The following is a 10,258-nucleotide window of genomic DNA, read 5'->3' as shown; positions in this document are numbered from 1 at the left end:
TTTTTTAAAAAAAAAAAAAAAAAAAAAAAAAAAAGATTCGTGGTTCATTCTTATTTCTGGTATTATTTAAATTAACTAATTAACCACTCTCTTATTTTTTTTTCACTTTTTCAGGTGATGGATTGGAAAGTAGGGAATTATTAACCAAATAATTCATGCATAATTACATTATAATTCATTACACCAAAAAAAAAAAAATAATAAAATAAAAAAATCAAAGGTAATAGTTGCATTATTTTGATGTTGAAAATTCAAACACCTACACTTTATATCATTGAGATACATTAGGATGGAAATAAATAAATAAATAATATTAATTATATATACCAAGGCCTAGATCGTTACATATTCAATATGCTAAAGTACATAGTAAATATGACTTTAAATAAAATAATAATTAAATCATACATGTGAACGGTTTTATTATATGCTTTTTTTAATTACTTACGTTAATTCATTTACTAATTACATAAAACGAAAAAAAAATGTTATGAAACTCGCTAATTTCAATGAAAGTTAGGTTTTAATAAATTATATAATGATTGCAACAATCAGTAATTAAATTTATGATTAAAAGGTTAAGATAAAAATTCAAACAGTATGGCTTCCAAAACAGGTGCACCGCCGTGGCCTGCCGTCTCCACCTCAAACGTGAGTAAATAGTAATATTATTATAATAATATTTGTTAGATGAACATGATTCTTTTTTGGGTTTCTCTAAAATGTCTCGTAATAATGAAGAGAGTATTATTTATTTATAAATCTATGATCCAACAATATTGACAACTCTTAAGAGTTCTGTTACAAATTGAAGCATCTCATTATATTTTAGTATTGGTTGGGCCTCCTCGTACCGATTAACATTTGAATTAGGAGATGTTGATTTAACATTGGGCTGTGCATCCGGGTACAGGGCCTAATTTGCTTCCCAATTACCCATAGTCAAGCCCAATAATTGAATCTTGGGCCTCACTTTTGAGTCTAGATTCGCCGGCAATGGCATGGCCTCTGTATAAGATAATGGTGTGTGTGTCATGTGAGTGTGCGTGTGGGGCTGCAGGCCTGCAGCTGACGCGACGAGGAATGAACCTGAAGAAGGGGACCCCTCCTTTTTGTCTTTGGTTTTGATTGGAATGACGCCTACGGCTTTTGGTTATTCCCTCCAAAATATCTATTTTGTTGCGTGTAGAAGCAACCTACTTCTTTTTCTATTCCCTTGTTTCAATAATTGCCCACTATCCAATTTCACTCCATCGTTCATTTAGTTCAATAATTCCCATTTAATCTTCTAACTATAATTGTTAATCCAAGTTTAATCAAAATAATAATAAAAAGAAATAAGAGAGAGAAAGAGAGAATAGTAGATGGGGGCCAGAAAAACGTGGGTGTTGACTCCAGAGTGGATCATAAATCGTATGTCCCCACAATCCACCGACAATGTAGCAAACCCAACAAGATTCCCTTCTCCCCTCCCTTTATTTTATTAACCTTTATTTTATTAATCCACGTCTCTCTAAAAAAAATATAAACTCTATTTAAATTGTTCGAGTCAGATGGGACCAAGTTTGAGGAAGGGGTGGGGATTTGAAGTGAGGCTGGTGGATCCACCGTCACACAAGGATGCTCCTCCGTACACCGGCAAGGCGTGATTCCCTGTCTATTTTGAGGTGGGGGTGTGTGTTGGTACCACATAAATATATGATGACAACCAACGATCTTCTCCCGACCAATGGAGGGAGGGACCAACACACAATCTCCGGATCCTCTTTCCTTAAATTTAAATTATATTCAATAATAAAATAAAATAAAAACAATCAACATTAATTTAGAAAATAGGCAATAACTTTAAAGAAGCTCCATCTAAGTATTTTGTTTTGAACCATAAGATTGGAGTAAACTTAAATCGTACGGCCATGGTCGACTTGTGGGTGGGCCATAGCATTGCAATGAAATCTTGTGACATTTATTTTCCATATAATACAAGATTCTAATACATACAATTTAGACAACTCTTTCTGTGACCTATAATTCTCTTTTGCATGTGATTCGCCTTTTTCTCTATAATGTATGTAACTTTGTAATTACTATCAATCTTATTCATCTTAGAATTTATGTATTTATTTATTTATTGTATGAATTTTAAAATTTGAGATTTAAATTAAAAAAAAAAAAAGACAAATTTTATTTTAGTAAAAAGATGAAATATTCTTGGAGAAAAGTCCAAGAAAGTCGTTATCGAAATTAGGCTTAAAAGTATGTGGAAACCTGAATAAAATATGGAGAGAAAAAAGAAAGGGCTAAGGATGTGAATTATATATATATGAAAGTACTTGGAATCTCGTGCATTGCTGGTGTTGCCTATTTCTGAAGCATATCTTTCACGAAACTTGAAGGAGATTGGCTGGAATCTGACCCCAAACATCGCAGAACTTGGGGGACGTTTCTGTTCCTGTTCTTGTTCATGTTCATGTTCGTGTTCTTGTTCCCTTCTTTTTTCACTGGGTAAACGAGTGAGAATCTTTTTGTTTCAGCTCATATTATCTTCCTCTTTCCTTTATTTATTCACTATTGCTTTGAGCGGAATGGTGGAGTCCTCCATGTTCCATCGATTTCTGTGCAAACGGATTAGGATTTTCTTGCCGGAACTTCTTGGAGGATATGAAGTTTCTTCTTCTTCTTCTTCTTCTTCGTCATCCTCCTTTTCATCTTAGATTTTGACTTCTTTTGCAGTGTTCTGAAATATTGAAGTTCATGCCAAGCTGCAATTCCATCTGCTGATCGGTCGTTTGGATTACGGGTTATTGTTCAGGTAATTCTGTAGGTTTTTTCGAGTTTGCTTTCGTTTTTTTCTTTTTGTTAGTCTTTCGATTGATCTGAGTTGAATTCGAGATTCGATCCAACTTCGTCATTGTAATCTGTAATTAGTGGTGATCTTCGTTTGGTTTTAATGAATTACAGAGTTTCCATGGAAGCGAATTCTTATAGAGTATAATGATTTTTTTTTTTTTTTTTGTTTTGTTTTGTTTTGTTTGGGAGTTGCGCATTAAGTGTTCGACGTAATGACTGAATGAGATAGGGAGTGTTTTGGATAGCGAACAAAAGACCAATGAAACGTTATCACAAACTTTTATTCATTCGTACTGTACTCCTCTGTCCTCATTATAGAATTGCCACACAATACATAATTCGTAATGCCGTTGAACAGTGAAATGGCATATATTATATATTTATTTATTTATCAAACTCGAGACCTTTGGATTAATGATTTTTCAGGCAAGAATTTATTCCAGTAGCAGATTCTGAATTTCTGAGCCGCTTCCTTTTTTATTGATAGTCTTCTTTCTGTTTTTTTCTCTTTATTCCTCAGACTAGATATTCAAGACTGCATCAGCTAAAATCCCAATGGAAAAGCTGCCTGAAGTAAACGAAAAGGAGTTCATGAGGATGGCTATGTTAAAGCATGAAGAAACATTCAAACAACAGGTTTTTCCCCAATTTTGATCTTCAATTTGCCTTTCATTCTTTTGGTTTTGAGTTCAAAACAGCCATGCAATTATTGAACTGTTAAATGATGCATCTCTTCATTTTTTCCACTGGGTTTTTTCAATCTACCCATCTTAACAAGATCTGATTCAACTGAATCCATAATTTTGATAGTATTTCCCTTTTTCTTTTAATGGGTGCTTTGAATTTTTTGTGCCATGGCAATGGATGGATTGGATTGATAGTCATTTTCCGTTTAGGTTTTTTTTTTTCTTATCATCTCCTAATCTATTATTCATGTTCTAAGCTTGGGAAGGCATATTGTAGGTACATGAACTTCATCGGCTTTATCGAACCCAAAAGACATTGATGAAAAACATGGAGAAAAACAGGCAAAGTGGATGGAATCCAGAGAGTTGGGATAAAAGGAATGAGATATGTTTCCGACAAATTTATGAACAGGATGCAAAAACTTACTATAGATCATCAACAATTCATTCGGTCAAAATAGATTTGGAACAGCCTGCTGAAGATGATCAAACAGAATCCAGCAGTGGAGCTCTGCAGACCATAAACGAGAACGAACTGGAACTTACTTTAGGGCCTTCGAGTTACAATACTTCAGATTCAGGAGTAACCCACTCTTCTTCTTCAACAGGGTCCAGCCATGAGGGAAGACGTAGGGATTCAAAGCAAGTACTTAAGGGTCAGGAAATGGAGGTGTTGGGAGTGATTGAAAATTCTTCAGGCTACCAAAATGGAAGTCATAAGGGTGAGAAGAAGATGACGTTGGATTACCCTCCTTGGCTTTTTCAAGTTGTGAGCCCTAACATGACTTAATTTTCAAGGGAAAAAAAAATTATTTGAATGAAATTATATGAGAAGATCTTTGATTGCTTCTCATTGACTAATCAACAGGGGAAATTGATGTTTAGTTGTTTTTAAGTTTCTTCTTCATCTCTTGCTGTATATGGAGACGTTGATGTGTAAATACTTTTGTATTTCTAGCTATGATTGATGTGAATGGAGAAATTGAACCCCTAAATCAAATTAAATTGTTAAAGCAATTGGAATGACTGTATTTATGGTAATGAAGCAAATTAGAATATCCAATTGGGATATTGTTTTGAATTAAACTATAATAAAAATCTATGAGTTATGACCCACCACGCTTTCAATAAAAATTTATAAGTTATGGCCCACCACGCTTTCAATAGAAATTTATGAGTTATGGCCCACCACGCTTTCACTGCGCAACTCTGATTTGCAACAGCTTGAGTCCACCATTAACAGATATTGAGTCCGCTTTTGACTTACGCAACACCCTTAAATCACCTCTTAGCCAAATGATTTTAAAACTCTTCTCCTAGAGAAATTTTTTTACACTATTACCATAAATGTTTGGCCCCGCACCCTATCCATTCCTCTTCTAACGCCAACCCCTCCCAAAGCTCTGCAACAAAGGGCAAAATATTCTACTTCGGAGGGAGGATCTGCCCGACCCCACCCGGCAACGTCCACTTTCTTGTAGCCGAAGCTCTCAATGCTCGGCCCTCGACCTTCCGTATAAACCCACTCAGCGTTATCTTCAGTATCCACCACCAATGGAGCTTTCTTCTTCTTTTGTTAAACTCTCATCCTCGACTAATTACTCTTTCTCGTCTTCTTTTACTCCATTTATTGTAAAAATTCACCCCAATAGTCCCAATTTCCCGAACCCCACATCGGGAAATTTGCGTATTTTTGCAGTTGCAGTCGACCCACAACAAGAATTGCCCAAAAACAACCCTCAGAGACTGCTAAAAGAGCTCGCGGAGCGAAAACGAGCCACTTCTCCGAAGAAAAAGGTGCCCCCAAGAAGGTATATTCTTCGGCCGCCACTGGATGATAAGAAATTAGCGGAAAGGTTTCTCAATAGCCCTCAATTAACTCTTAAATCATTCCCATTATTGAGTTCTTGTTTACCATCTTCGCGGCTTAACAATGCCGATAAAACTTGGATGGACGAGTACTTGCTGGAAGCCAAACAAGCCCTTGGATACCCCCTTGAGCCCTCCGATAGTTATGGAGACGACAATCCCTCAAAACAATTCGACACTCTCTATATTTGGCCTTCCAGCATCCCTCATGCGAAAGAACAAAGGCACGACACATAAGATCAGGGCACTCCAGGCTTTTGTTTTTGGGGCAATATGTGCTCGAATTGGCGTTAGCAGAGTATTTTCTACAGAGGTATCCGAAGGAGTCGCCGGGTCCAATGAGGGAGAGGGTTTTTGCGTTAATTGGGAAGAGGAACCTTCCAAAGTGGATTAAGGCTGCCAGTTTACAGAATTTGATATTCCCATATGATGATATGGATAAGCTGATCAGGAAGGACCGTGAACCTCCTGTGAAGTAAGTATGGTATTGTCTTTTCATTGGTTCTAATGCTTCTTTTTTAATCATGCTATGAGTAAGATACTTGTAAGATATAGTGTTTTGAGCTTTAAGTGATTTGAGAGTTCTTTCATTGATGTGTTAAGCTTCATATTAAGTTTGAGAAGCATCACAAAATATGGGAAGCTGATTATGCAATATGATGATAATGCCTTGTGCATAGTTGCTGCTCCTGGAAATCCAAAGTTAGTGAATTTTGATGGTTGTGGACTTTGAGTTTCTTTATATAGATGGCAAACCCATTTAGTGAAGATAATGCTGCATAAAACCAAGAAGAGACCATGTTAAGGAGGTTCTTTGAGTCAAAACTGAAAATGTGGCCTAAAGCCATAATTTAAGGTCGATAAGAACCCTAATCGTCAGCCCAACGATCCAAGTTTTTGTTGAAGGAAGAACCTTCCATCAAAGTAATTAACACCTCCTTATATGAAATTTGGATCAACCAAAAGATAAAGCTAGAATTAGATTACCTCTATCAGAAGATCTAGAACTAAGATTTGTAATCTTGTTCTAAATTGAGTCACCCCGCAATCGAACTTGATCGAGGCTTGATTGAATGACTCGGCAATTCTACCACAATAATTGCTTGAAACTTAGAAATGACAAAATTGATGCTCGGATTTCTAAGGAAAACGTCTCAATTCGAGATTCAATTTCATTCCTTCACCAATCTGATTTTTACAAACATATTGTGGGTATTTATAGTCTCCCGACTAAAGACGTTTGTGGCCGGGATACAATCCCGATCCCCTTTAATCTCCATGAAAGACGAAGTCAATTTTGACCATTTGACATTTTAAAGTTTCTAACTCCAACCATGCAAATATTTAGAATGTTTGTTGAATCTACCAACGAAAATGAATGTTTGTTGAATCTTTTTGGCCTTGGATCATGTAATAGGTCAAGTTGGAACATTTGGAACACAGTGATTCTTATCAAAAGTTATTTAGGTGGCGTTGTGTCACGGGGTCGATTCTTTGTGAAGCTTAACTATTTGTGAACCTGGCACCTTGCGTTTTGTTCCTGTTTCCTCACACCTACTGTGCACAGGTTATGAACTCCTTCCATGAATGTGGTGTCTTTCCAAATTCGTTTGTCTTTCACAAACTTATTTCAGGCTAATATGGTTATTTTTTACCAGCTTGGCTTCGACAAATCTGGCTTTGATATCACTTGTCACGGGATCACATATAAGATAAAGATTCGGCCCTGTGAAGCCTGGTATCATGGTGGGACTTGGGAGATCGGATTTTCTGTACCGACTTGTGTACTTAGTTTGCATGATTCATTGAAGTCTCATTTTTGTATGATGGAACATGTACTATTGGTTGATACAGCGAAACATGTATTGTGAGATCCTACATCGGCTGGAGAGGAGAACGTAACATTCCTTATAAGGGTGTGGAAACTCTCTCTAGTAGACGCGTTTTAAAACCTTGAGAGAAAGCCTAGAAAGGAAAGTCCGAAGAGGACAATATCTGCTAACGGTGGGCTTGAACTGTTACAAATAAGTCAAACACCGGACAATGTGCTAGTGAGGATGCTGGTCCCCTAAGGGGGTGGATTGTGAGATCTCACATTGGTTGGAAGGAGAACGAAACATTCCTTATAAAAGTGTGGAAACCTCTCCCTAAACACGTTTTCAGAAGAGAAAGCCCAAAGAGGACGATATCTACTAGCGGTAGGACATGCTTTCACGTCTAATCATGTTATTACTTGAGTGAACTAACCTACTTATGATTAGTAACTTAAAATTCCCATCTTTCCTCTTTCTATTACACTGATTCAATGTATTATATCAAACAATTTGAAACTAATATTTATTTACTTCAAGCAGATCTGTATTTTGGGCGTTGTTTGGGGCAATATATTTATGTTTCGGAATTCCAGAAGTGTATCGGGTCCTTTTCGAAGTGTTCGGAATGGATCCCGATTCAGAGGAATGTGAACCGAGATTACGCAGGCAACTTGAAGATGTAGATTATGTCTCTGTTGAATTCGAGGACAAGAAGATCAGCTGGCAAGATATGATTACTTATAAGGCAAGTTTTCGTGAACGATATCGTTTTCTATTGGATGAAATCGACTCTTGTAATCATGTTTTCGTTCCCTCGTTTTTCAGCCTCCAGAAGATGCTCTATTTGCCCACCCTAGGCTCTTTAGAGCCTGCGTCCCGCCTGGCATGCATCGATTCCGGGGTAATATATGGGATTATGATAGCCGACCTCAAGTCATGAAGGCACTAGGATACCCCGTTCCTGTTACAGATAAAATTCCCGACATCACTGAAGCACGAAATATCGAACTCGGACTTGGATTGCAGGTAATTACACCTTATCTGTGAAGTGATAATTTGTCAATGTGTATGGTGTAGAACGTTTTGCTTGATGCTTGATATAGATCAATGTAATCCTGTTAATCAAGAAAATCTCAGGCAAGTTCTTAATCAAATGCAGCTTTGCTTTTTGCACCCATCAAAATACAAGTTCGAGCATCCTCGTTTCTGCTACGAACGATTAGAATACCTCGGCCAAAAGATCCAGGTAAGATCGTTTACATGTATTAAGGAGAGATCATACTCCTTTCTCTCTATCAACATCCTGTCTACTTGTGGCGTTCAGTCGGAGCGTGTTCTTCGTTGTAGGATATCGTGATGGCGGAGAGATTGTTGATGAAGCATTTAGATGCTCCGGGAAAGTGGTTGCAGGAGAAGCACCGGCGTTTGGTGATGAACAAGTTTTGCGGGCGGTATTTGAGGGAGAAGTATCTTCATAAACTTATCGGGTATTCGGAAAAAGTTCGAGATGCATACGAGAACAACCGGAGGCTTCAAAACCCAGCCACCACGGCTGTTCAGCAAGCCCTTCATGGACTTTCTTATGCTGTTCATGGAAAGCCTGATGTGAGACGTCTCATGTTTGAGGTTTTTGATTTTGAGCAACTCCAACCTAAAGCTGTTTGAGGATCTACAAGGAAAGGTAGATGATGCAAGCAAAGGCAGATATGTATATACATATATATATATATATATTGGGCAATGTTTTTTTAAAACTTGTCTCCTGCAATATTCTTTCAATCCAGTTGCTGTCTCTTCTGATAGGATGCGATTTTTTTTTTTTCTATTTTGATTTTTTATTTAGTTTATTTGTAACTGGCAATAATACGACAAGAGATTTTCTAGAATATTAAAAATTATGAGTGTAACAACTCCGGCCCACCACGAGCAGCAAATATGGTTCTATTTGGGCTTTCTCTCTAACGGTTTCCATTCCTTTATAAATGGTGATTTGTTCTCATTCTCAGCCAATATGTGATATCACAATCTACCCCTGGCCCAATGTCCTCACTTGCACTTTTTCCTTCTTTTGATCGATGTGGGACCGCCTCCAAATCCACCCTCTTTGGGGCCTAGCATCCTTACTGGCACATCGCCTCGTGTCTATCCCCCTTTGGGGAACAACGAGAAGGTTGAAACATCGTCCAGGCTCTGATACCATTGGTAACGACCCATATTCACCGCTAACAGATATTGTTCTCTTTGGGCTTTCCTTTCGGGCTAAGAGTAAAATACAAAAATTAAAAATTATGAATTCATAAATTTTTAATTTTAATTTTATATAAAAATTAGTCCCATTAAATTCGTAAAATATGGGAGTATTATTGTATATTTTTTTTTAGGTTAAAAAAATTTAATATACAAAAAAGTAAAAAAAGAAAAGAAAAGAAAAGAAAAGAAAATATTTATTTATTATTATTTTTTGGGGAAACTTTTCCGGAAGTTGCCTACTCTTCTCTAGTCTCTTCAGCGTTGTAAATTGGAAGGGAAAATGGAAATACTGTGACACGCAACTCTGCGTCGAACACTGCAATAATTCGTTAGCCACTTCAGCCTTACCGCTCTCTCTCTCTCTCTCTCTCTCTCTCTTCTTTGGACTTCGCGGTTTTGCGAAGCGCAGGCCTTCTCTCATGGCGTGGTTGTCCGCCACATGAACCATGCGCGCCTTCAGGCCCTCCGTCGCCGCCTCCGCCTTCTGTTAGTGTTTGTCGTCTTCGCTCTCCATTTTCCGGTCGCCCACTCTCCAACCTTCCGTTCCCCTCCCCTTTCACCTCCTTCCGACGGCAGTTTCTTCAACTCTGCTGGGACTGGTCTCGGCGATAAGATCACTCCGATCGGATTAGTGGGCTCGAGCTATCCACCCATGTCTAAAGCTCGTGTTTATACGGATGTTAATGTTCTGCGCCCCAAGGACTATTGGGATTATGAATCTCTTGCCGTTCAGTGGGGGTAAGTTTGAAACCCTAAGATTTACGTGGGTTTTCGTTGGGGGGGGGGGGGGGG

General features: G+C 37.8%; 3 protein-coding genes across 4 annotated transcripts in view; all 3 read left to right on the top strand.

Moving 5' to 3' along the window:
* The first annotated feature begins 2,295 nt into the window (after nucleotides 1-2,295).
* On the top strand, nucleotides 2,296-4,528 carry LOC111463569. Of its 2 annotated transcripts, none has more exons than XM_023107561.1 (4): nucleotides 2,296-2,502; nucleotides 2,731-2,809; nucleotides 3,368-3,483; nucleotides 3,811-4,528. In XM_023107561.1, exons 3-4 carry the CDS (start codon nucleotides 3,403-3,405, stop codon nucleotides 4,321-4,323), a joined length of 594 nt encoding a protein of 197 aa, XP_022963329.1. In that variant the 5' UTR covers nucleotides 2,296-2,502; nucleotides 2,731-2,809; nucleotides 3,368-3,402; the 3' UTR covers nucleotides 4,324-4,528. The 2 variants fall into 2 exon arrangements, with proteins under 2 accessions (XP_022963329.1, XP_022963328.1); XM_023107560.1 differs by having other exon boundaries at nucleotides 2,296-2,510.
* A 361-nt stretch (nucleotides 4,529-4,889) lies between these two features.
* LOC111463577 (ribonuclease III domain-containing protein RNC1, chloroplastic-like) lies at nucleotides 4,890-9,018 on the top strand. The gene is given in 6 exon segments (XM_023107574.1): nucleotides 4,890-5,580; nucleotides 5,583-5,877; nucleotides 7,757-7,961; nucleotides 8,042-8,242; nucleotides 8,376-8,462; nucleotides 8,564-9,018. Coding segments are annotated over 6 exon segments (1,599 nt in total). The 5' UTR covers nucleotides 4,890-5,087; the 3' UTR covers nucleotides 8,882-9,018.
* A 707-nt stretch (nucleotides 9,019-9,725) lies between these two features.
* Nucleotides 9,726-10,258, top strand: part of LOC111463626 (casein kinase II subunit alpha-2-like) — a 5,273-nt gene continuing 4,740 nt past the window's right edge. The window contains exon 1 of the mRNA XM_023107646.1: nucleotides 9,726-10,204. Coding sequence (XP_022963414.1) covers nucleotides 9,906-10,204 — 299 coding nt within the window. The 5' untranslated portion in view covers nucleotides 9,726-9,905. The remainder of the gene's footprint in view (nucleotides 10,205-10,258) is intronic.

This window comes from Cucurbita moschata, unplaced genomic scaffold (assembly GCF_002738365.1).
Source record: "Cucurbita moschata cultivar Rifu unplaced genomic scaffold, Cmos_1.0 Cmo_Scf00028, whole genome shotgun sequence".
Classification (NCBI taxonomy): domain Eukaryota; kingdom Viridiplantae; phylum Streptophyta; class Magnoliopsida; order Cucurbitales; family Cucurbitaceae; genus Cucurbita; species Cucurbita moschata.
This window is presented reverse-complemented; position numbering and strand designations above follow the sequence as displayed.